The sequence below is a fragment of the Lupinus angustifolius genome, chromosome LG16 (genome assembly GCF_001865875.1).
Source record: "Lupinus angustifolius cultivar Tanjil chromosome LG16, LupAngTanjil_v1.0, whole genome shotgun sequence".
In the NCBI taxonomy this organism is placed as follows: Eukaryota; Viridiplantae; Streptophyta; class Magnoliopsida; order Fabales; family Fabaceae; genus Lupinus; species Lupinus angustifolius.
Window position 1 is genome coordinate 15,102,928 of NC_032024.1, and position 27,110 is coordinate 15,130,037.

General features: G+C 33.7%; 2 protein-coding genes across 3 annotated transcripts; both read left to right on the plus strand.

Annotated features, from left to right (window-relative positions):
- On the plus strand, nt 11,680–17,746 carry LOC109328888. Of its 2 annotated transcripts, XM_019562525.1 has the most exons (7): nt 11,723–11,786; nt 11,832–11,906; nt 12,923–13,015; nt 16,146–16,284; nt 16,629–16,917; nt 17,049–17,103; nt 17,230–17,746. In XM_019562525.1, the coding sequence occupies exons 1-7, from the start codon at nt 11,769–11,771 to the stop codon at nt 17,302–17,304; spliced, it is 744 nt and encodes a 247-aa protein (XP_019418070.1). In that variant the 5' UTR covers nt 11,723–11,768; the 3' UTR covers nt 17,305–17,746. The 2 variants fall into 2 exon arrangements, with proteins under 2 accessions (XP_019418069.1, XP_019418070.1); XM_019562524.1 differs by having other exon boundaries at nt 11,680–11,906.
- On the plus strand, nt 20,557–27,039 carry LOC109328857 (nudix hydrolase 23, chloroplastic). The gene is made up of 7 exons (XM_019562475.1): nt 20,557–20,877; nt 22,337–22,468; nt 23,446–23,522; nt 23,698–23,833; nt 23,922–24,062; nt 24,173–24,231; nt 26,622–27,039. The coding sequence occupies exons 1-7, from the start codon at nt 20,656–20,658 to the stop codon at nt 26,680–26,682; spliced, it is 828 nt and encodes a 275-aa protein (XP_019418020.1). The 5' UTR covers nt 20,557–20,655; the 3' UTR covers nt 26,683–27,039.

Below are 27,110 nucleotides of genomic sequence, written 5' to 3' on the forward strand. Positions count from 1 at the left end.
CCCTGGGTTGTAGTGCGGTTGATCTGCTTTACATGAATGGGTAGGTTGTCCGACTTCGGACACCTCGAAACTAAATAAAAAAACCAACCAGTGATTTGCGAGTTAAATTATTTTCCTACTACTTCAAGATATAGACATCATGTTAATATATTTTAAGGACATTCGAGACTTTCATCCATCCGGTCAAAGATTCATATTCTTGAACCATCCTTTATCCTCGAAAGTCTCGTTCACGATTCCTATCGTGTTCATGATCATTTCAACACCTCCTTCACAAGTGTTGATCTCATGCTCAAAACAACATTTTTAAATCAAGGTAACCTTGATTTCATAATCATATCCTTTCATCAAAATCAACAACATGTATGTTTTTAAACACTAAAACAGCCACATGAATAACAATATTTCATGGTTTCAAAACAACGATTTCTAAATTCACGAAAACTCATTTTTCGAGTTCTTGAGTAAAACAATAGTTAGGAATATTATTAGAAAATACGTTCGTAACATACGTATAAACATCATACTAAAATTTCGTAAACAACTAACGATTAGATTTGGAGTGATGAAGAACGAAAGGGATGAGAGCTTAGCTTGGAGTTTTTTGAGAATCCAAATGAAGAAGAAGAAAAAGAAAAGTGAAATGAAATGCGAAAGGTTCTCCAAGTGGGAGGGCTCTTTTAAGAATAATGAATCAGATTTAGGGAGGGCAAACCAAAGGTTCTCAAGAGTAAATGGTGCAATGGGTAGATGAAGGGTTTAAGGAGTTTTGTGTAATAGATGAGTTTTTTTGCTTGCTTGACAAGCAAGTTTCACCCGTGAAAGTGAAGTGACCTCTTCAGTGAAACATTCAAAATTAAACCATGTCTGAGTATTATCAGCTAATACTCGACTGGATATTAAAATCTTCCGATTTCGGTTTATGGTAAGAACTTCGAACATAGAATTCAAAGTGAAAAGTATTTATAAATGTGTCATGGACAAAATTGATGTTTATCTTGACTCGAAATAATATTTCGAAGCCAATGGTGCAATTGAAATTCGAAAACACGTTACCGGGCCAAATTCGAGCCCGACAACAGTCCAAAAACTTTCCATCATAGAAAATTATGAAAATTTCCCATAAAATAGGAATTCACAAAACAAGACTAACACTCAAGTATGATTTAGCCTAAATCCTTGTCGATTAATTTCTAAAATTGATTTTTGTTAAAATAAATAAATAATAAAATATATATCGAAAATTCACGGTGTTACATAATGTGCACCAGATATAAGCACCAAATAGAAACACCCATGGGCAGGTGGGACCATGGATGTGCTAGGGTTTGTAATACTCATTCTCTAATAATATTGTGGTAGTCGCTCAGTGCTCCCGGCAATGTAGGCACAATTGGTCAAACCGCGTTAACAAATTCTCTTGTTTCTTCTCTTCTATTTATGCACATTATTTGATTGCTTGTGACTAAAATTGTGCAACGATCGCTTCCGCTTCCCCAACAATTGGTATCAGAGCCAATTGGTAGATGACTCTTAACTCAGGCGCTAGATAATGGCTAAAGAGGGTGAAGGCGTGATGAGTAGATAATGTGCGTCAAAGGTATTTCCCAAGGATAAAGTATATGAGTTAAAGGAGAAGAATACATGGCGACACTGTGATGGGGTGATATATTGTGATCCAGAACCCCAACAGTTCATGTACTAGGTTAGGATCAAGATGGAGATAGAGACTCATGTGTTGAATTTGACCTAGGCACAAGTGCTGATAATATCTCTCTAGATGTTGAGAGAATGTTTTCATTTGATATGAGAAGTGGAATATCCTAATACCGTGTTTGGGATGTCATAATGAAGGATGTTAATTGATAGTAGATCCACAAAAGCATATAGGTGTTGACTGACTTTGATGTCGGGTGTAACATGAACATTGACTTTGATGCAAGTTGTAACACGAGCATTGGTAGAGATGCAAGGGTGTGAAATGGGTATTATCTTGAATGCAAGGATGTGACACAAACATTAGTTAGTATTGGCGTAAGGTGTATGTTATGGGTTACTCCTTATGGTGGAGTATGATAGCTCTTTTGAACAAGGATTGTCAGAGTAGACAATAGTAGTAGCGATTGAGGCTTTCTAAGGAAGCTCCAAGGTTCAATTTGACTGAGTATTGAAGATGACGATTGTTGGTGAACTTTTGTGTAGATGTTCTAATATATCAAAAGACTTCCTGGCAATAGGTGGCTAGCGCGGTGTGTTCCATTTGATGGCGGTATGAGAAATTGCACTACAAGTTTGGAGAGTTAGGCTCTTGGTAACATCGTCAAGGATACTCAAAAGGTTTATGCTGTGGGGGAGCAGACTCTTATGTGGATGAGTTGTTAAAAGAATTAGGCATTGAGCAGGGTGGAGTCATATATTCGCTAAGGTGGAGATTCTTGTGAAAATTTCTTAAGGAGCAAGATATTTGTCTATTTCAATCAAGATAGAGATTGTTGGGAATGTTTGCAATATGTTATTGTATGAAGTCTCACATTGCCTAGTAGTAGAATAGAGTAGAGTATCAATGTTATATATTAGACTCAAGTCTCTTGTTATAATGTGCATCATATATAAGCACTAAATAGAAACACCTTATGGGCAGGTGGGCCCATGAGTATGCTAGGGTTTGTAATCCTTATTTTCTAATAGTATCTTGGTTGCCGCCCATCGCTCTTGGGGACATAGGCACAATTAGTTGAACCTCGTTAACAAATTCTCTTGTTTCTTCTCTTCTATTTATGCACATTATTTGATTGTGGCCAACACTGTGCAACGACCGTTTCCGCTACACCAATACTGTCATCTGCATGTAATGTAAAATAAATAAGAGTTCTCATACTTACATGAACAAATGCGGGTAAAGTTAGTTAGTCAATCTAGGATATGAATCTCGACATGAAATATAAGCACACTTACTGGAAAATCAATGAAAGTAGTTGACATAGTGATTAGAAGGAGATTAATTTTATGTGTGTGCAAGAAACTGAGTGGGTTGGGCAAAAAACAAAAGAATTAGACACTAGGTTTTAAGCTATGATACACTAGTAAGACAAGATCTAGAAATGAGGTGGGTATAATTGTAGATAATGAATGGAAGAATGATGTGGAGATATGGTGGATGTAAAGAGAATATGAGATATGATCATACCCACAAAGTTTGTAACAAAGGAAGACACCTTTAATGTGATTAATATTTATGCACCTCCAATAGGATTAGAGGAACATCATAAGACAAAATTTTGGGAGAATTTGGAAGGAGTAGTCCAAATAATACCTTTAGGAGAAAAGATTTTCCTTGCAGACGATCTTAATAGTCATGTAAGGAGAGACACTAGAGGATATGAAGTTGCTCATGGTGATATGGCATAAGAATCAAACATATAAGGTAGGACTATTCTATACTTCTCATCAGCTTTTCATTTTGAAATATTCAATACATGTTTTAACAAACAGAGGGATCACCTTATCCCATATAAGAGTGGAGTTGCATGCTTTCAAATCAATTTCTTTCTTATAAGGAAATCGGATAGAAAGCTTTGTTTGGACTACAAAGTCATAACTACAGAGAGAATGGTCAAATTTATACTTTTTATCGTAGGATTTGGTGTTGGAGGTGAAATAATCTTTAAAAAAAATGGAAAATGACAAAGCAGTTTGACATGATAATATACATATTAAGGTTTGGAAGGTTCTAGGAAAGTAAGACATTAAATGGTTCACAAAGTTTCTTAATGAGATCATGAGATCTAAGAAAATGTCATATGGATGGAGGATAAACATCTTAATCCTTATTTATAAGAATAAGAGTAACATACAAAATTATGCAAAATATAGGAGAATCAATCTCATTAGTCATAATATGAAGCTACGAGATAAGATAATTGAGCATACGTTCACACAAAAGACGAATATAACTGAAAATCAATTTGGTTTATATAAGGAGGTAAACCAGGAAGGTATATACTTCCTTCAACAATTGATGAAAAGATATCAAAGGAATCAAATGCGCTTGCATATGGTCTTCATTGATTTAGAGAAGATATATGATAAGGTGCCTAAACAAGTTTTGTGGAAAGCTCTAAAGAAGAAAGATATTTGAATTGTCTATGTTCGAGCAATCAAGGATATGCATATGATGGGGAGAGAACCAACATGAGAATACAGGACGACGTCTCAGAAGATTTTCCATTGCCACTTGACTACTCTAAGGGTCAACTTTGAGCCCCTACTTGTTTAATTAGTCTTGGATGTGCTCATTGAGCATATCCAAGAACAAGTGTCATAATGCATGCTTTTGTGGATGATATTGTTTGTGGGAGACTCGAGAAGTGAATTGAATGATAATCTAGAAATGTGGAGACAAACTTTAGTATGAGTATATGGAGTGTAAGTTCAGTAAGACTCTAACAAACCCTATTTTAGAGGTAAAATTTGGAGATCTTATCATATCACAAGTCACTAGATTCAGATATCTTGGGTCAATCATAAAAGATGATGGAGAAATTGAGGATGATATGAATCAAGTGGATTCGATGAAATGGTGGAGTGCTTAAGGTGTCATATGTGATAAAAATGTACTACTTAAGCTTAAAGGGAAGTTTTACTACATGACTATAAGACATGTAATGTTATATGAGACTGAATGTTAGACGATAAAATGCCCACAAGAGAATATAGTCAGTGTAGCATAAATGAGAATGTTGTGTTGAATGAAGATACACACTAAATAATATAGAATTAGAAATAATACATTACGGAAAAAGTTGGAGTAGCTCATATTATAGAAAAGATGGTAGAGTTCGACCTTAGGTGATCTGGATAACTGTGGAAAAGACCAGTAGAAGCTCTCATAAGGAGAGTAGAATAAATAGAGATTGGTCCAATTACTTTTGGAATAAGGAGGCCAAGAAAAACCATAGGAAAAATGATTAAGAAAGAATTACAAATCAATGTTTTTATCGACAAACAAAAATTTTGATAGAGCATTATGGTGTCATTCAATCTATGTAGTCAACTTTACTTAGTAAGATAAATGGTTGGTTGTGGTTGTTATAAAATATGTAAATAATTAATTTCTAATAACTACCTCCAATGGAATAATTAAATATGTAAATAAATAAATCATTAACTAAAGGTAATTTTATAATAAAAATGTTAGTGATTTTGGTAAAAGCATTAGTAATTTTATAGTTTTTCATGTAAAATTGTTAAGGATTATTTCTAATAATTATTTACATCTTTAGTTAATTATAATTATTACTATGTATTTTATTTGTAGTGTAATTAATGTAATATGTTAAATTTTAAAAGGGCAAACTAATCATTGCATTAATGAAAAAATTACTTGAATTATCATTTAAAAAATTAGTTTTCTCACATTATAACTCTATTTTAAAAAGCTACAAGTTTCATTCAGTTTTTAGTTATCAAATGATTCTAGTAGTTGATTGACTAACTAAAAAAATTATATTACTTGAAAACTAATGCTAAATCTTAAAATGACTAGAAATAGTTGTCGATTGAACATTTTAATAGGATTTTAATCCTTGAGTATAAAAAATGACTTATATTTATATGAAAATTTAACTCCATTATGATTATAAAAAAGAGGACTTTACATTCTAAATTGAAATACATGCTATGGTGGGTACACACCACAAGGAAGGAGCTTAATGATCAAACATTAGAAAGCAAAAATTGAGTAAAAAATGTAAGGCAAAAATAGAAAATTACCTAAGCAACAATGGGAGCTAAATGACAATGGCTTGACGAGAGCCACGGAGAAGGATGATAATTAGGGCTCTTCTTCGTTTTACTTTTCATTTTTTCTTTCAATATTAGAAAATTTGGACTTTAAGTTGCTTTTGACTTCAATTTTTTATTTTTGTTTAATTTTAAAGCGTTTTTATAAAAGAAAAAGTTGTACATTACTTGCTTGGAATAGCCAAATACACAGTAGCAAATCTGTTGTCCTACAAGTTATATCACTGTATATATCACTAATCCGTCATAAATTGAACAAATATATTTAAATTAAAAAATTAATAATTAATTAGTTCATGATTAATCTTAGTTAATGACACATGTAGTGACACAACTTGTGAGATAGTAGATGTGTACTTCAAATCCACTTCGTGTCATCAATTTTCCTAATTAAGACGTATTATTCATCAAATAGAAATAACACGATTAAGATTTGATTTACTTGTTTTTTGATTTTTTTTATATTACTAAAAATATATTTTCAAAAAGAACTAATATCTTACAGAGTTTGTGGATATCCCTCCTAACGAGTGTTGCTCATAGAAATTGAACTTTTGGTTCTTCTAAAGATGTAGCAGACCTTATACTACTAGACCGTCTCATGGAACCGATTGATTAAATATAATATTGTGGTTAATGATGTGGCAGAAAAGAAAAAAGAGATAGAAAAATAAAATAAAAAGTAAATAATGTCAGTGGTGAAAATATAAGAATTTTAAATAGGAAAAAAAAACCTTCCGTTCGCTCTGGGCAGAACCGCAGAAATATGTTTTAAATTTTTGTTTCATAATAACTTTGTTTTCTTTTCAATTTTGGTTGCCGGTTCCTTTGGGTGGTGGGTGTCGATGTTCAGAGAGACTTAAACAAGAGGATCGATTTTCAGAAAATGAGTAACGCCATGAAATCTGCGGCACTGTTTAACTCTATGAGTAATAATAATATTATTCTCTCTCCCTCTCTTAGGGCTTCTCTCTTTCATTCTACGCCTATATTGGAACGTAAAAGGCGCAATTCTTGGGATTCTGTAAGTCTCTCTCTCGCTTACCATTTACCTTTCATTTTTATTAGCTATATCGGAATCTAATAAACTGTGTGGGAGCATCCTGCACTGAGTTCGCTATAATTTGATGTGTATTAGGTTAACTTTTAGTCATAAATTCTTTTTAAGCCATTCGTCTATTTGTTCTAATTCTGATAATAATTAACATTTTGCCAGTTCTTTTGTTTCATATTACAAAACAATACAATGGGAATTAGTCAAGTTAATGTTTCTTTTGTGATAGTGGGTGGGGTTCACGAATCCCATGTCTTTGTTTCCTTATCTAAAGAAGGGTGGCCCAATGCATGAGCTCCCACTTAGTGGGGTCTGGGAGGGTTGATGTGTGCAGCCTTAATGTGACCTCATGTTTACAAAACAACAATCTTATTGTTGTGTCAAGCGTCACCCTATTTTTAACAAAATTCCCAAACATAGCCTTAATGGGTTTGAGGAGGACAAATGTATGCACTCTTATTCCTGCAAAGGGGAGATACTGTTCCCCAGGATTTGAACTCGTGACCTCGTGGTTACTAAGCAATAACCCTATCTATTTTATTAAAATTTGGGGAATGTTTGCAAGCGAAAATGTTAATTTTTATCTATCATTTTTAATGTGAAATGTTGAAAGTGGTGTATTTAATAAAGTTAGAGATTGATAATGTATTTAGTTTCCAGTGCATTGCTTAGGCCAGGGGTTAGCAAAACCCTTTTATGTATTATGTATTGTATTGTGGGTTATGATATGAGCAGTGTTTTAAATTGTGGTCACATTGTGTTTGTGTGGAAAATTGCCGCCCTGCAATATTTCGGCTCTAATTGCGGTTGTGGACCGCAATTTAAAACCCTGAGTATGGAGTTTTTGCATCTTGTTGGTGACTTCAGATATGAATTAAACGGGGCATGTGGAAGGTTTTGTATTTTGGTAAAGATGTGGGAGTTAAATGTAGTTTAGTTATGTATGTATCATTACTGAAAATAAATTGTTACATTTTTAATTGCAGAGATGCAATCATTTCTCAAGAAGATTTAGAAGAAGGCCAACACTGTGCAACGACCGTTTCCGCTACACCAATACTGTCATCTGCATGTAATGTAAAATAAATAAGAGTTCTCATACTTACATGAACAAATGCGGGTAAAGTTAGTTAGTCAATCTAGGATATGAATCTCGACATGAAATATAAGCACACTTACTGGAAAATCAATGAAAGTAGTTGACATAGTGATTAGAAGGAGATTAATTTTATGTGTGTGCAAGAAACTGAGTGGGTTGGGCAAAAAACAAAAGAATTAGACACTAGGTTTTAAGCTATGATACACTAGTAAGACAAGATCTAGAAATGAGGTGGGTATAATTGTAGATAATGAATGGAAGAATGATGTGGAGATATGGTGGATGTAAAGAGAATATGAGATATGATCATACCCACAAAGTTTGTAACAAAGGAAGACACCTTTAATGTGATTAATATTTATGCACCTCCAATAGGATTAGAGGAACATCATAAGACAAAATTTTGGGAGAATTTGGAAGGAGTAGTCCAAATAATACCTTTAGGAGAAAAGATTTTCCTTGCAGACGATCTTAATAGTCATGTAAGGAGAGACACTAGAGGATATGAAGTTGCTCATGGTGATATGGCATAAGAATCAAACATATAAGGTAGGACTATTCTATACTTCTCATCAGCTTTTCATTTTGAAATATTCAATACATGTTTTAACAAACAGAGGGATCACCTTATCCCATATAAGAGTGGAGTTGCATGCTTTCAAATCAATTTCTTTCTTATAAGGAAATCGGATAGAAAGCTTTGTTTGGACTACAAAGTCATAACTACAGAGAGAATGGTCAAATTTATACTTTTTATCGTAGGATTTGGTGTTGGAGGTGAAATAATCTTTAAAAAAAATGGAAAATGACAAAGCAGTTTGACATGATAATATACATATTAAGGTTTGGAAGGTTCTAGGAAAGTAAGACATTAAATGGTTCACAAAGTTTCTTAATGAGATCATGAGATCTAAGAAAATGTCATATGGATGGAGGATAAACATCTTAATCCTTATTTATAAGAATAAGAGTAACATACAAAATTATGCAAAATATAGGAGAATCAATCTCATTAGTCATAATATGAAGCTACGAGATAAGATAATTGAGCATACGTTCACACAAAAGACGAATATAACTGAAAATCAATTTGGTTTATATAAGGAGGTAAACCAGGAAGGTATATACTTCCTTCAACAATTGATGAAAAGATATCAAAGGAATCAAATGCGCTTGCATATGGTCTTCATTGATTTAGAGAAGATATATGATAAGGTGCCTAAACAAGTTTTGTGGAAAGCTCTAAAGAAGAAAGATATTTGAATTGTCTATGTTCGAGCAATCAAGGATATGCATATGATGGGGAGAGAACCAACATGAGAATACAGGACGACGTCTCAGAAGATTTTCCATTGCCACTTGACTACTCTAAGGGTCAACTTTGAGCCCCTACTTGTTTAATTAGTCTTGGATGTGCTCATTGAGCATATCCAAGAACAAGTGTCATAATGCATGCTTTTGTGGATGATATTGTTTGTGGGAGACTCGAGAAGTGAATTGAATGATAATCTAGAAATGTGGAGACAAACTTTAGTATGAGTATATGGAGTGTAAGTTCAGTAAGACTCTAACAAACCCTATTTTAGAGGTAAAATTTGGAGATCTTATCATATCACAAGTCACTAGATTCAGATATCTTGGGTCAATCATAAAAGATGATGGAGAAATTGAGGATGATATGAATCAAGTGGATTCGATGAAATGGTGGAGTGCTTAAGGTGTCATATGTGATAAAAATGTACTACTTAAGCTTAAAGGGAAGTTTTACTACATGACTATAAGACATGTAATGTTATATGAGACTGAATGTTAGACGATAAAATGCCCACAAGAGAATATAGTCAGTGTAGCATAAATGAGAATGTTGTGTTGAATGAAGATACACACTAAATAATATAGAATTAGAAATAATACATTACGGAAAAAGTTGGAGTAGCTCATATTATAGAAAAGATGGTAGAGTTCGACCTTAGGTGATCTGGATAACTGTGGAAAAGACCAGTAGAAGCTCTCATAAGGAGAGTAGAATAAATAGAGATTGGTCCAATTACTTTTGGAATAAGGAGGCCAAGAAAAACCATAGGAAAAATGATTAAGAAAGAATTACAAATCAATGTTTTTATCGACAAACAAAAATTTTGATAGAGCATTATGGTGTCATTCAATCTATGTAGTCAACTTTACTTAGTAAGATAAATGGTTGGTTGTGGTTGTTATAAAATATGTAAATAATTAATTTCTAATAACTACCTCCAATGGAATAATTAAATATGTAAATAAATAAATCATTAACTAAAGGTAATTTTATAATAAAAATGTTAGTGATTTTGGTAAAAGCATTAGTAATTTTATAGTTTTTCATGTAAAATTGTTAAGGATTATTTCTAATAATTATTTACATCTTTAGTTAATTATAATTATTACTATGTATTTTATTTGTAGTGTAATTAATGTAATATGTTAAATTTTAAAAGGGCAAACTAATCATTGCATTAATGAAAAAATTACTTGAATTATCATTTAAAAAATTAGTTTTCTCACATTATAACTCTATTTTAAAAAGCTACAAGTTTCATTCAGTTTTTAGTTATCAAATGATTCTAGTAGTTGATTGACTAACTAAAAAAATTATATTACTTGAAAACTAATGCTAAATCTTAAAATGACTAGAAATAGTTGTCGATTGAACATTTTAATAGGATTTTAATCCTTGAGTATAAAAAATGACTTATATTTATATGAAAATTTAACTCCATTATGATTATAAAAAAGAGGACTTTACATTCTAAATTGAAATACATGCTATGGTGGGTACACACCACAAGGAAGGAGCTTAATGATCAAACATTAGAAAGCAAAAATTGAGTAAAAAATGTAAGGCAAAAATAGAAAATTACCTAAGCAACAATGGGAGCTAAATGACAATGGCTTGACGAGAGCCACGGAGAAGGATGATAATTAGGGCTCTTCTTCGTTTTACTTTTCATTTTTTCTTTCAATATTAGAAAATTTGGACTTTAAGTTGCTTTTGACTTCAATTTTTTATTTTTGTTTAATTTTAAAGCGTTTTTATAAAAGAAAAAGTTGTACATTACTTGCTTGGAATAGCCAAATACACAGTAGCAAATCTGTTGTCCTACAAGTTATATCACTGTATATATCACTAATCCGTCATAAATTGAACAAATATATTTAAATTAAAAAATTAATAATTAATTAGTTCATGATTAATCTTAGTTAATGACACATGTAGTGACACAACTTGTGAGATAGTAGATGTGTACTTCAAATCCACTTCGTGTCATCAATTTTCCTAATTAAGACGTATTATTCATCAAATAGAAATAACACGATTAAGATTTGATTTACTTGTTTTTTGATTTTTTTTATATTACTAAAAATATATTTTCAAAAAGAACTAATATCTTACAGAGTTTGTGGATATCCCTCCTAACGAGTGTTGCTCATAGAAATTGAACTTTTGGTTCTTCTAAAGATGTAGCAGACCTTATACTACTAGACCGTCTCATGGAACCGATTGATTAAATATAATATTGTGGTTAATGATGTGGCAGAAAAGAAAAAAGAGATAGAAAAATAAAATAAAAAGTAAATAATGTCAGTGGTGAAAATATAAGAATTTTAAATAGGAAAAAAAAACCTTCCGTTCGCTCTGGGCAGAACCGCAGAAATATGTTTTAAATTTTTGTTTCATAATAACTTTGTTTTCTTTTCAATTTTGGTTGCCGGTTCCTTTGGGTGGTGGGTGTCGATGTTCAGAGAGACTTAAACAAGAGGATCGATTTTCAGAAAATGAGTAACGCCATGAAATCTGCGGCACTGTTTAACTCTATGAGTAATAATAATATTATTCTCTCTCCCTCTCTTAGGGCTTCTCTCTTTCATTCTACGCCTATATTGGAACGTAAAAGGCGCAATTCTTGGGATTCTGTAAGTCTCTCTCTCGCTTACCATTTACCTTTCATTTTTATTAGCTATATCGGAATCTAATAAACTGTGTGGGAGCATCCTGCACTGAGTTCGCTATAATTTGATGTGTATTAGGTTAACTTTTAGTCATAAATTCTTTTTAAGCCATTCGTCTATTTGTTCTAATTCTGATAATAATTAACATTTTGCCAGTTCTTTTGTTTCATATTACAAAACAATACAATGGGAATTAGTCAAGTTAATGTTTCTTTTGTGATAGTGGGTGGGGTTCACGAATCCCATGTCTTTGTTTCCTTATCTAAAGAAGGGTGGCCCAATGCATGAGCTCCCACTTAGTGGGGTCTGGGAGGGTTGATGTGTGCAGCCTTAATGTGACCTCATGTTTACAAAACAACAATCTTATTGTTGTGTCAAGCGTCACCCTATTTTTAACAAAATTCCCAAACATAGCCTTAATGGGTTTGAGGAGGACAAATGTATGCACTCTTATTCCTGCAAAGGGGAGATACTGTTCCCCAGGATTTGAACTCGTGACCTCGTGGTTACTAAGCAATAACCCTATCTATTTTATTAAAATTTGGGGAATGTTTGCAAGCGAAAATGTTAATTTTTATCTATCATTTTTAATGTGAAATGTTGAAAGTGGTGTATTTAATAAAGTTAGAGATTGATAATGTATTTAGTTTCCAGTGCATTGCTTAGGCCAGGGGTTAGCAAAACCCTTTTATGTATTATGTATTGTATTGTGGGTTATGATATGAGCAGTGTTTTAAATTGTGGTCACATTGTGTTTGTGTGGAAAATTGCCGCCCTGCAATATTTCGGCTCTAATTGCGGTTGTGGACCGCAATTTAAAACCCTGAGTATGGAGTTTTTGCATCTTGTTGGTGACTTCAGATATGAATTAAACGGGGCATGTGGAAGGTTTTGTATTTTGGTAAAGATGTGGGAGTTAAATGTAGTTTAGTTATGTATGTATCATTACTGAAAATAAATTGTTACATTTTTAATTGCAGAGATGCAATCATTTCTCAAGAAGATTTAGAAGAATGCATGGGAAACAAAAACTACTGCGCAATGTCAATGATTATGCAGATTTCCTGTTTCAGGTTCGTTATTACGCCTTCAAACCATGCCTGTGCACTGTCAATGCAATATCCAATATCCCCCCCCCCTTGTATGTGTTTTATGTGTTTCTGGCTTTGTTTCTTCACACTGGATGGTTAAAGTTTAGGATGGATTTCATTGAATGACAGAATCACACACTTTGATTTCTGTCATTGGTTTATTTTCAATTTTCAATCATTACGGAACAGTCTTCATATTTCTCTCATATAATATGTAATGTATGCTTCACTGGTTTGTTATCTTGTGATGTCAGAGGAGATAGGTGGCGAATAGCCTTTTACTTAGCACTTAAGATTTTGCTGCAAACCTGTCTATATTGGCTAAATCTCTTATAAAGTTTTTTGGGCAAAATGGTTCTTGACCAAGGCTACTATGTCAGTTGTTAGGTAAAACTGGCAAAACATGGTTATTGAGTGAATGGGAGTGTATATTTATCAGATAACATTCACTCTATGAATTTGATTCATTGAGAAAAAGGAGATATGAGGGATGCTTTTATGCTATCATATTTGGGTTTCAGAATTTCCCTTGAATTAGTTATTTCCTGATTTGGTTCCTATATCTGCTGATAGTAGCACTGTTTGACAACTTGTTGGAGAAGACTATCGAGTAACATGTTTGGGGTCTGCTCCTATGGATGTCAACATTGTAAGTTTCAGGCTAGGTAGTCAATAGCGGCGCGATAGCTTAGTGTGGCAGAGTTTCGGCTGTTCCCCGCTACACCACACTGGTCAGCGGTGCAGATGGCTGTAGCGTCTGTAGCAGGTCAAATAGTGGTAGAATTGCCAATAAATAGCAGGTCATAACCTGCTGCACATTTTGTTGCAACTGGAACCCAAACTTTAGAGAAGAAAAGTCTTTTTTTCCCTCTTTTTAATAGGGGGCAGGTTTCCCCTAAGGTTTTAGGTAATTTAACATTCTCTTTCTTTCCCTTCTACTTAACACATTAGTTTTCCCCTAAGGTTTTAGGTAATTTAACATTCTCCTAATTCAACCTAGAATAAAATTGCTAGGCTTCCTAATTCACAAAAATACTTCGTTTTTTCTCAGCTAAATTTTTCCTTAGCCTGTAATTGTTTGCCCTGTCATCTCTTTATTGATTCTCTTATCAAACTGATTGAACCCAATTTTGACATCATCTTTGTGTGGTTCAATTTCGTGAGATACAACTCTATTATGGCCTTCAACTTCGATCAGCTCTAGAATCTGTAATATTATTATCTTGACTATTAATTAGGAATGTGTCTTTGATATAATCTATTTTAGTATTTATATGTATGGACTATAAATTGCTTATATATTTTTCTTAGTTGTAACGGGTGTCTCGCTGTCCGCTATTGTGTTTTTGGGGTCGGCCGCTATCCACAATTGACTACCTAGGTTTCCGGATATGAATTTCCAAGGGTCTTCTTCATTTTGCTTGTTCAGCCGATTGGTCTGAATGAGTATCTGATTGTCAGTGGGTTGAGCTGTCGAAGCAATAATAAGAGAATAAAATGTACATTTACTCACAAGTCACAACTATTTGCTGGTCTTTATGGGCCTGGTGAAATAAAACTTTGTTTAAGGAGTGTTTTCTTGTCCCTGTGATCTTTTTGTAGAGACTTTAAGTTTTTAAGCTTGATTGTGACTGCTTTTGCTAGTGGGACTAAAGCCAACTCCACCTGCGAGGTTAGGTTGGTCAATGGAGTAATTTTGGCCCAAAATGGCTCATTAGAGTATTCTAGTCTTATTCTACTAAGACAACATTAAGATGTATTTAGAATGCTACTTTGTATACCACCATATATCTAGAAATTGGTTATTCTAGAATTCTCTTTAGTGTAGAATTCTTTTTGTATTAAATAGTCATCTCTAGAATACTCCTTCTAAACACTATAAATACCCCATGTACTCCTCATTTGAAACTAGTTGAATAAGAGATTTCACATTCCTACTTGAGTTTTAATCTCTACTTTGTCACTCGTTCAGTTTCTGAGCCAGGTTTCTAGAGGGTTAGGTCAATCCAAATACTTATGCGGGCCTGTGGTTTGCTGAGGGATGATCAGGGTAGGCTGGGGAAAAGGGTTTGTTTGGAATTTATTCCTTTTCCAAATCAAACTGTTGTGATTTCTTTTATGGCTTGAAGATGTGTGGGATATGGAGTTTATTAGGATTGAGGAAGAGTGTGATTTAATTTTGATGGTGTGTCATATAGGATGAGCTTTGGCGAACGGTAAGGTTCCTTGCCTTGTAACCTGTGTTATGTAGGCCATGAGTTCAAATCCTGGAAACAGCCTGTTGACTTGTGAGCGTAACGCTGCGTACATCTACCCACCCCTGACCCACTAGGTGAGAGCCTCGTGCACTGGGCCTCTTTGATGATTCCATCATACACGATTGAGTTGCGAAAACTTCTATATAGTTATCCTACATCTGAACTGAGTGCTTTTTGGTTAAAGAATTTCTTTCATGATGACACTTGTAACCTCAGTACCATATCTACATTCTTTATCTCCATGCTTGCATGGGAGCGTTAATGTGAGGATAATGGATGAGCATATTAGCTTGCTAAGCAAAGTCTGTCTATGTCATGTGGGTTTTCCATGCTCTTTGAGCTCTACCGCAGCTACTTTCTGTGATCTTTGATGATCTCAGTGGGGGTCCAGTTGCCCCATGCCCGTTGCTCGAGTTTTTCAGTTTTTCTGTTTTGGGCTTTTAGCCTTGTTTATCTACCCAAAATAGAGTATATGTCTAGAGCACTAAGGTCTCCTCTTAGTTCTGAAGTGTCAACAAATTTAGTATTCATGATATATTTAAATTCTGTTAATTTGGCTGTTTAAAGTGGTGTCATGATTATTTCATCAATTTCTTTAGAATTCCTTATTTAGGTTGGCAGTTTACACTTTAGACACACTCTCTCCGTTGAGTCTCCAGGCCTCCACACTCTTCCCCTGTCAAGACTGATGTGATATTTAGGTTCCTAAGTTTTATTAATTTTCATAGGTTCTTGTTCTTGTTCTCTATGATGTTGGCCATAAATAGATCCCTGCCTCCATTCTTTCATGATTTTTTTGGTCTTGACATGTAGCATATAAATTGCTTATGGTTGACTTTTTCTGCATGGTTTAGAGCTGGAAGGAAGGTATTGATGGGGATGATCCATCTTCAAGTCGAGACACCTCATGGTTTAAAAAACAATATTCTGCTAAGGACCCTGGAACTGGAAGGTACAGGAGCGGCACTCAAGGATCCAGTCCTCGGTACAAAAGTAAGGATGCACAACATACTTGTAATGTAATAGTATATATATGACATGTATTTTCTAGCACTATGTTGCTTCATTGGAGTCTGTGAGCTGATTTCTTCTGGGAAATCTAATAACTGAATCTTGTCTGGAAAAATTCATGCCTACTCAAGTAGGATTGATGAATATAATTTGCGGAAATCATGGATAAGATTTGAGTTGAACTTGCATCACAAGCTTTCTTAAATCGGCTTCATGTCTCTACTTGGTGTTTATTATTTTTAATACAAAATAGAAGACTCCGGGTACCTGTAAAGTATATTCTGGAGTAACATGCATTAAATGGCAACCAAATTGATATCTTTCAGGAGATCCTTTCTTTTGCGAAGATGATTTTGATGTTGAAACCATACTCCGTTCTGCCTTTGGTGGGAATAGATTCACCTATTGGTCCTTCATCAATGACGAAAATCCTCAGTGGAAGAGGTCTGGACGCTTTTCGAATTATGAGAGATCTTGGAACTGGAGAAATCGGAGCGAGAGTGATTATGACTCCTCATCCGAGTCTAATAGTTCGGATTCTTATTTAATTCATGATAGATTAGCCCTTGGATTGAGTGCTTCTGGTCCTCTAAAACTTGAAGATGTGAAAAATGCGTGAGTTCTTAATCCTTTTCCCACTTCCTCTTGACCAAATATTAGGAAATCAGAGTTGGTTTTTTTCTTCTTCATAATACTGTGCAAAGTTATTTTAATTCTGTGATTTTTATTTTATTTTCTGTCACCAGTTACCGGTCCTGTGCTCTAAAGTGGCATCCAGATCGTCATCATGGTTCTTCCAAGGTGTGGCCACACTCTAACCTTTGATTCTGTTCCCTCTCTTATATTGTTCTGCTCCTTAATCAAGAGTTTCTATCATTACTTGCAGAGCTTACTAATTATTATTATTTTTGCTCTGTTCATTTATAGGCTATAGCAGAAGAGAAGTTCAAGCTTTGCAGTGCAGCTTATCAATCTTTATGTGATAAGCTGGCCTTGGATTAAAGATGTTTTAGAATATGCTTATCCTTCTTCAGGCAGCTTTTAGCAAATGATTTTCTGTGCTAATTTATTTCACACATTGAACTTCCTTACATTAAGAGCGGGGAGTCTCGGCGCAACGAAAAAGTTATTGCTTAGTAACCAAGAGGTTACGAGTTCAAATCCTCAAAATAGTCTTTCAGTTTGCGGGGTAAGATTGGTACATCTATCCTTATACCCCAATAGGTGAGAGTCTCGTGCACCGAGTCACCCTATTTATTGAATTTCCTTACATTATACTTTGTACTTAGAGTAATTTTATTAGGCATTCTTCGAAATAAGGTGTATGCTATTTCTCAATCACAGATGTAAGATTAGTTTATTAACAATTTTTCTCCATAATGAATTCTGTCTGCACATGTTCTTAATTTACATTTTTGCCACATTAATCAACAGTTTATTCTGTTATCCTAATCGTTTTCAATATTAAGAAGTCATTTTAGAGTTCTACTCTTGTAGACACATTTGAGCTCATTATTTATTATTTTCATTTTGGTTGACAAGCCCATTTATTTGTATTTTATTGTTGGCAAATTATTTTCTAATGGATAATGAATAATGAATTATTTCATGGCTTTATAAGTGGATGAGTAGATATTCGTTTATTGTGATTCTTCTTTGGTAAATTAGTTGCAGATCTCTCTTGGTTTTAGGTTCTCAATCCAAAAAAGAGTAATTATATTCAAAACAAGTATGGTGGATCTATTTGTGGGGTTCTGTGTGTTGAAATTTTTTCTTTTTGTAAAACTGTAAAAAAAATGGTTGAAGAAATGGTTTCGTACATTACAGAAAGTGCATTAATGCTTGGAGTCAAATCTTGTAGGCAATATGTTCCATGGGAGATTATGGACAATTACAATATAAGCATGAACTTGGGTGCCTATGTTACATGATCTTGGTAGCATGTATGACTTGGCTCTTAGTAGTACTGTCAAATAGTGCAAAGGTTTTTGTTTCTTTTTTTACTACCAAGCATCTCTTATTTATGAGTAAGAAATTAGTCCTTTTTGGGTGCATTACTGTTTCTCCCAAAAGTGTTACTCTAAAATCAAACTCTTGACCTTTTGGATATTCTGGGGATCTGGTGAGACTTTACACCATTAGATCAATGTCTTGTTGGTGGAAAGGTTTTTGTTTGAGAATGAGGGATAATATATGAAGGATTAAAAATTAATAGTCATGTTGAAATTTCAAGTGACATTTATGTGGCTAGATAAGTGATTTGAATACAAGGATACTAAGTGGATGAACGCGTAAATAATACATTTTAGATAAAACTAATTGATTGATCTCGCAAGTTATTTTTGAGATTCAAATAAGTCATATAAGTTATTTATATTTCAAATAAGTGATGCAAGATTGAAACATTCTATTTTTTTTACCTCGCTTCCTTTCCAACGGTCTTAGTGATATACCTTTAATTAACACATGAAGTTAAAAACAATTAAAAATTCATTTTCTCTTCTTCTCTCCTCTCCCCTTTCTCACCTTTCTTCAACTTCCACCGAAGAAAAACATACAGGGTTTCAAAATCTTCCATGATTCTTTTAAGCTCTCATTCCTTTTTGAATGATCTAGGAAGAAATTTTCAACTTCTTTGTAAATTCATGTTAATTTTGTAGTGTTAGTGGCCATTTAAGGTTTTCATTGTATTATAACACTCATTAATGGAATACATGGATATAGATATAGGAGGGAAGTTAGTCTTCGCAGTCCATTTGGAGCAGTTTGTAGGCAAAAAATCACTCGATCTAAACACATAATCAATATGTGACTCAGACCGATATGATATATTTATATTAAGATGTTCGATTAAATTTAGTCTAAATATTATATGCGGTTTTAGTTTAGTTTGAATTAGTTTCTTTTATAAAAAAAATTAAAATTGTATAACCACTCAAAAACTTATAAAAAATACTAAATATTAAGCATAAAATAAAAAAATAGCGTTCAATAACATTAAAAAAAAATGTCCACCAATATTAAAAGTGAATAGCAACAATAAATTAAACAACAAGAGCAACAATAAAGTAAATAGCAACATAGTAACATCATTAACAATAACAAGACAACACTTCAACAATTTAGAAGTTAGACTTAGGATTAAGTGTGAAGGAAACTTAAAATGATTACACACTTAAACAATTTCGATCCGGTTTAGATTGATCTGGATCCATGAGGTGAAACCGAAAACCAGATTGGAATGAACAGTCTTTAATAAAAAAATCCAATACAGTCCAACATATTCGCTTTTGTGGTTTCGATCTATTTTGAATTGGTTTTTTATTTTATTTTTAGACTAGTCTAGATTCGAACACCCAAGTTGAAATAACGGATCATTTAATCGTAAAGGACTTCTTTGAAAAATAGTTACTTGAACCTTGAAAATGACTTGCAAGACCCATTAATGTTGTCTATATTTTAAATTTTGCATCAATAATAAGTGTTATTTCAACTTATTATATTAATTCTGGATTTCTCTTTTGCACTCAATAATCCTCACAAATACTGAAGCTGACAAACACTTGTATTTTTTTTTCAAAGTGATGATCGCATTAGGTTGAACTACCATTTCCATTTTCCATCAAAAGCATCCAAAATTTATATGAGATTCATATTATTCCCAACATTCATCTTAAAAAATTTATTACATAGATGACAAAATTTTATACTGATAGTTGGTAACACAATTTTCATTGTTTCTATCTATTTTAAAACTAACTATATATATAGTATTACATGTTTATAATGGAAGATAATAATTTTAGTCAATGTCATCTATGATATATATTGTTTCAAAGTCTCATTCACTTTTTATTATAATTTAAAAAGGTAAGGTGACAGTGAAACATTAACAACCAAACTATCAGCATAAATAAATAAATGTTTTTCATACAAAATTTAGGTTATCCTTTCTTTTATTTCTTGACTTCCATGTGATTATTATATTGTCTTATGATTTTGGATAAAAATAATATTTTTGGAAATAAATTTTATTTTATACAACATTTTTTTTTTGAAAAATACAAATGACAAGAAATTAAAATAAGACAGGAGCACTGAAAAACTAAATCCAATATAATTATACTTTTTCGAATATAAATTTATTTTAAGTTTATCATCATTAAAATTAATCTTTTCCTTAAAAATAAAGCAAGGATGATTAGTCAAAAAAAACTTCAATCAAAATTTGATTATTTCCGTTTGAATTTGAGAGGGCGTGTTCTATGAAATAAGTGGTAAGTGAAGAGTACTCATTAAATCAATAATTCTTCTTCTTATGCTATCAATCTCGTGTTGAGTTCGAAAATTAAAATGCAGAAAGCAATTCATATATCTGGTTTTTTTAGCCACCGTTGTAATTGGAAACCCTCTTCCATTTTAATCTCTTCTAATTCCAAACCCTTTTCTTCTTTATTCTCCCCTTACCCTTTTCTCAAACCCGTTCCCATCACTACCATCGATTCTCCAATCTCCACCGTTCGATTCATTTCATCTCATGCTTCATCGTCTTCACCATCATCACTTCATTTTGCTGTGAGTTTTCTTATTTATTGTATTGTATCCATCGAAATATTGTGTTTGTGATACTGTAGGGTGTGTTTAGGATGCAAACATGGGTTTATAATAATTGAATTATGTTTGGGGTACTTTTTGTTTAGAATTGGTTTTTGAAGGAATATTGTTTGGGTAATATGACCCTCTCTGATTCCACCAGCTGGGATCAGTTTTGATGATGTCGAATGGCGTTGGCCAAAATTCCATGCCATGGGCGACATTGTCGTGGCTGTTGACAAAAAATAATTAAAAATAAAATACATGTAGAAGAAAAAAAAAGATTAATAATGGCATAAGACACATGACAACATCATTGTAAGGCAATAAGCAACAAATGATATAATATGAAGTTCGATAGAATTCATCCAAGTGTCATAACTTTGTTAGAAGGTCTAAAAAATTAATGATACTAAGTAAAATGAACAGTACTAACAAGTCGAACTTGCTGCCTTGCTGGGCGGAGTATTTGAGGAAGTTCTTGCTAGTCTGCCACAGAGAATAAAGTTGAAGCGAATCAGAGACTACAGTGACGAAGTTGAAGCAGGTCGCGCTCGTGCTGGCTGCTAGAGTGAGAGATAGAGAAAGCGAAGAACGGAAGCAGACGGACAAGAGAGAGGAGAAGCATAGACAAAGCACAAAAGCAGAGAGGAGAAACACAGACAAAACGTGGAAGAAAAGAGAGATTGAGGTTCGATTCTTCAAGGCTGTCGAAGTACAGAAGCAGAGAGTGAGACAATTAGGTTTAATTTAGGGTTTATATTTTTTGGGTAAAATTCAAAATTGCCCTTAAAAACCCTAAAACCTGAAATTTAAACCGAAAACCCCACTAAAAGTGTCATGTCCATCACACACCTCCACCGCCATACTACATGGCGGTCCTAAATCACCAAATTGCAGACTTCAGCATTTAACGAGTATTTCCAAGTGGCAACAACGTTATCCAAATTGACATGTGATATGAATGTTGGAAGGATGAGGAAGTGATCAATTTTATGTGATTAACATCCAAATTGAGTTTTGGCTAATGGACCAACTGAATTTTTTTCCTTACCTGTTCTTATACCAAGGTTTAGAGCCCAAAACTAGCTGTAACTGACAGTTGAAGATGCCAAACATGTTGGAATAATAATAATCAAAATTGAGTTTGGAGGAACATGCATTCAATCATATTAGTCTTTAAATATTAAAAATTGCTCTCATTGTCCCTGAATATGCATTCCATCATTCAAAATAGTCCATATTTGGTGCTGGCAATGTGACTAACTTGAAGATATAATGCTAAATCGGGGACCTTGACAGTAATTCCCATCGTTCAGGACTATTATGACCATATTGTGTTTTGGAGATGCTAATTTAACCATTTAGGCATTTACGCAAATCTTACAATTATAGATGTGAGTAGTTCACTGAAATGTACTGCGGCGAACGATTAATGTAGGGAAATGTTAGAAACGTCAAGTTCTGCCAGTGGTGTGGTGGTCAAACAAAGCATGATATACCTGATGGAGACGAAAAGTTGAGAGCCATATGTACAATTTGTGGGAAGATTGCCTATCAGAACCCAAAAATGGTAACTGCCTACAATTATCTTAGCAGGCTTCTTTTTTATTTTGTTTAGGTGATTAGGCAGAAGTAACATATATTTTGTGAACTCAGCTGTAATTTGCTGGGATATGCATGTATTGATTTGGATAACAGTGTCTGCATGTCACTGACTACTGTATTTTAACTGTCATGTCAGATTTGTGTGTTATGCAAGATTACAGCTATGCAACAACTATGTTACTGACTTATGCCCCACAAAATTGGTTCTTTCTTGTTCATATGCTGAAATATTTTGACAGATGATTTGTATTTTTCTTTACTAAAAAATTGTACCCTTAAATTTTGGTTAGGACCTACGTGTGTCATAATCAATATACATAGAAGAATTTATTCTTTTTCCCCCTCTTATAATAATACTTATTCTTTTATAAAAACATAAGTTTTCTGTTGGAAGTTTTCTCAAGCAGTTTGCTGCTCTAGTTGTAATTAAGTGGAGAATAGTAGAGCGGTGTGAATACTGGATAACCTAAACATCAATCGAAGATCTGAATTTTGTTTAATTTTTATTGTGCATATACAATATAAACATATACTTTTTTGTTGCTCGTTATATTAAATGTTATGGCTTTCGCTGGTTTTTTAAGCTCTATCACAGGCAGATCTTAAAGAAAAAGGTAGTTTGGTCCTGATTTTTTCCAGTATATATTGATATGAGGAAACAAATTAGTTTTTATCAGCCTCAGTTTTTCTGTTTTAATATGTAATGCACGAATTTAAGCTTCAATATTTGATACTAACATGGTTATGGAGGTTCAGTATATGCATATAACTTGGTTTAAACTTTAACGTGGTACACATATATTGTTATTAGATGCATTCTTTGACTTTGTTAGGAAAATAATCCTGTAGTAGTCATATGCTGTTTGCATACTCCTCTCATTCAGTTAATACAAGACTTATTACTTTCTTCTAAAAATGGTATGATTTTGGTTGGCAAAGTAGGTAGCTGGTTGCCTCGTCGAACATGATAACAAGGTCCTCCTTTGCAAGAGAAATATTCAACCATCTCATGGCCTCTGGTGCGCGTAGATTTTTCTTTGCACTGCCTTGATTCTGCTTATGTACATGTTACATTCCTTTTCCCAGAACTATTTATAAAAACAAGATGCATAGCTAATAAGCTTATTGTAATGATGAATATTGTGTCTCCTTTCATCAGTTAGCTATGTTAATTTCATATTTTGGTGTCAAAAGGACACTTCCTGCTGGTTATCTGGAAATTGGAGAGTCAGCGGTGGAAGGTGCTATTAGGGAAACAAGGGAGGAAGCAAATGCAGACGTGGAAGTGACTTCTCCCTTTGCTCAATTGGATATTCCTTTAATTGGCCAAGTGAGATACAAACTTCGATTTTTTTTGTTTTGATGATATCTTGACTAGATGGAGAAATTTGATTATGATTATGGTATGTTTGTGGCAGACTTATATGATATTCTTAGCAAAGCTGAAGAAGCCCCACTTTTCACCTGGTCCAGAATCATCAGAATGCCAACTATTTCCATTTGATGATATACCTTTTAATTCTCTATCCTTTTCATCAATGGTTGTTACCTTAAGTTTGGTATGATTCTAATATTTGACAATCCCAGTGCTTTTGGGTTTCATTAATTTTTTTGGCAAATTGGTTCGGTTATTTTGCACTGCATCTTATGTTGTTTCTCATTGCGGCAGTATGTTGAGGATATCAAGGCTGGAAAGCCCAAATTCCATTATGGTACCATCCACAAAAGGTATTTTCTTCCTAAATACTATATTTTCTTGGATATTAATCTTATTCATTATTGAGTCTAAGGGAAGAAAACTATTGTTTATATTTTTTTAAACATTTTGTACTTGTGTTTAGGACAGAATAGACATTGTTAGCCAGCTTAACCACATGCATGCACTTGGTTTGGGTTGATTCATGATTGTCCAGGTCTAGTCAGTTCTGGGTACTGTGTGGGATTGGCAGCAGAGTGGGTTTTTCCTCAACCTGACCTCCATCCTGAACCATTGAGATTTGAGCCATGCACTTATAAATATTTGAAGTTCAATTTAGAAAATAATCAATACTATCTCAATTCACCATCTCATAACTTACAATATGTTTAAATAAACATTAAACTAATGGAGATAATCAACAAAATTAACTTCCGTACTTAGTAAACTAATCATATAATATTTAGGAGAAAATTCCAAAAATACCCTATGAACTTAACCTCACGTGCAATTTAGTTCCTAAACTTCAAAAAGCTGAAAAAAGGTACAACAAACTTAGGTTCAGGTACAAATTGGCCCGTGATCACAAACAATGCAAACTTTCAAGGATGTTTTTCATTGTATAGCTATCACCTTCCTCAATCACCTTCCTTTCTTCGCTTTGTTGATGCATGGAGTACTATACTGCTCTACGACCTTCAAGTTCTGAACATAACCATTGATACTCTTGAAAACCAAGTTTTGGATGATTTTATAGGGACTAGCTGAACCATCAGTGTATGTTAGGAAATTTGGTAAGTTTAATCTTTTGTCAATGAAGTGGTAAAAGAGTAAGACAACTTTATGGAAGAACTATTGTGGACTTTTAGGTTATGACACTCAATTTTCAAGTGTCTATCTAGACTAGGTGATAAGCTCGATTATCAATATAAGAAGATTTAGAGCAAGAAAATGAAAGGAAATGTCCTTAACCCACAATCAATTGGATTCATGGTAGGGTTCTAAGAGATTTTATTGAGAAGAATTAGGAATTACAAGAAGATGATGAGAACAATACAAGAATTAGGATCCCTCGACCCTTCCCTAAACTGATTCCACAATCAGTTTCACAATTTTCCTAACTGCCAACCTCCTAAGCTTTACTCTCTATTTATGGGCTTCTAACCAACCTAACTACCAATGCCAACTCTAATCGTAGTTAATTTTATAATTTGATGTGTAGCTTTGCCCTCACTCTCAAAGGCTCTCTACTTGTGTCACTGAGTGTGATTGAGGGAGATGATTGCTATAAAACCAAAAACACCCTTCAAAGTTCCATGCGGTTGGCCATTTCAAAAGTCTATTTCCGTCATTTTCTAAGAGTTTTGAGTTTGATGGACCAATTTGCACCCGAAGCTAGGTTTAGGGTCTTTTTGCACATTTTGAAAGTGCAGAGACTAAATTGCAAATGGGTCTCTGTTCAGGAAGCGTTTTTTTTTTTTTTTTGACTTTTCCCTAATATTTATTTATACTTAGGTTGTGGTAGGGGTGAGGCAGTTCCTATGCAGGTAAGAATGGCAACGGGGCGGATCGGGGTTGAGTTTGCACTTACCTGAACCTGAACCCAAAATTTAGAACTCAAATCCAAACTCGAAAAGTAGTCTATCTTTTGCACACTCCCAATTTTAGGATTGTTAGTTTGTGAGGGCGAGGGCCTGTGTAAATTATATAAATTGGATATATAACTTTTTTCTTATTAGCCATTGTAGGCATGCATAGGGATGTGAGTGTAAAAGATAAAATAAATACAGAATACAAACCAAGTGTAACACAATTGTTAAATATCCAGTTTTTTTTAACCATGTAGCTGTTATGGATTAGATTCTCATTGGGTTAGCAAAATGTTTTGTTAAAAGAGACAAAATTTAGTCACTAAGGACTCAAGAGTCCAAGTAGATTAGTTTCTAGTGAACAAGTATGATGTATATCCAAAAAAATGAAAATGGGTTTGGTCTGGTGATGACAATTTCGGGTTTGGGGCGGGTTCGGGGTAGGGTATTACCTTTACCAAACCCGAGCCCGAAAATTATACTTGGGTAAAATCCGAACCCAATCACAACGAATTTTCCCCTTAAATTTGGGTTCGGTTCGGACAGGTACTTACGAGTTCGGTTTTCATTGTCATCCCTATATGCAGGTTGAGTAACTACGAGCGGGTTCAATTTGCCTAGGCTAGTTCTAGGATAAATATTAGCAAAAATGCATACCATATAAATTAACTAGGGCACGATGAAACTGGTAGTGTTTATGTGAGTTTGCACTTAGCAGTTTTCATATTTCTGGCACAAACATAAGAAATCAATAAACTTTACTATCAGCATGATCCTGCATGTATAAGGTGTTTTATTGAATATTTCTGATTTATCTCACTGGTTGTTGCTAGGCCGGGTACAAGTCCTTCTGATATTCATGCTTATACACTGGATCATCATATGCACTCATGACTCATGATAATCAGGTGAGACCTGATGCATATCATGAAAAAAAAAACAAGTAAAAAATGTCCATGATCATGATTTTTCAATATTTTTCTGGTTGCAGTAGAGTACTGTATCTTACACAAGTGATCTCCTACAATAACTCTTTTGCTATCTTATCGATGACTTGCATGAAAAACCTGAGAATTAATGGCTTAAATTCCATATTTTCATAGGATTAATGACTCAAGAAAGATGTTAGAGTCTATGCTGCTTAATGCAAATCATGATCACTTGCAAATTCCTCAAGATATCGTATATTGAACATCAATCCATTTGAATTGTAAACAAACATTCATTAAGATTCTTTTTGGTTAAAAATTCCCATATACTTTAGACCAAGGCACTCTTATCCATGGTTTAGTTGGGGTGATTTTGAGAAGAAAAGTGGAGAA

Coding starts and splice junctions, on each gene's coding strand:
- LOC109328888 (XM_019562524.1), top strand. CDS start 11,769: ATGAGTAACGCCATGAAATCTGCGGCACTGTTTAACTCTATGAGTAAT. Junction 16,285..16,628: donor ATCCAGTCCTCGGTACAAAA/GTAAGGATGCAC, acceptor GATATCTTTCAG/GAGATCCTTTCTTTTGCGAA. Junction 17,104..17,229: donor GTCATCATGGTTCTTCCAAG/GTGTGGCCACAC, acceptor GTTCATTTATAG/GCTATAGCAGAAGAGAAGTT.
- LOC109328857 (XM_019562475.1), top strand. CDS start 20,656: ATGCAGAAAGCAATTCATATATCTGGTTTTTTTAGCCACCGTTGTAAT. Junction 22,469..23,445: donor CCTATCAGAACCCAAAAATG/GTAACTGCCTAC, acceptor TTGGCAAAGTAG/GTAGCTGGTTGCCTCGTCGA. Junction 24,063..24,172: donor TGGTTGTTACCTTAAGTTTG/GTATGATTCTAA, acceptor TCATTGCGGCAG/TATGTTGAGGATATCAAGGC.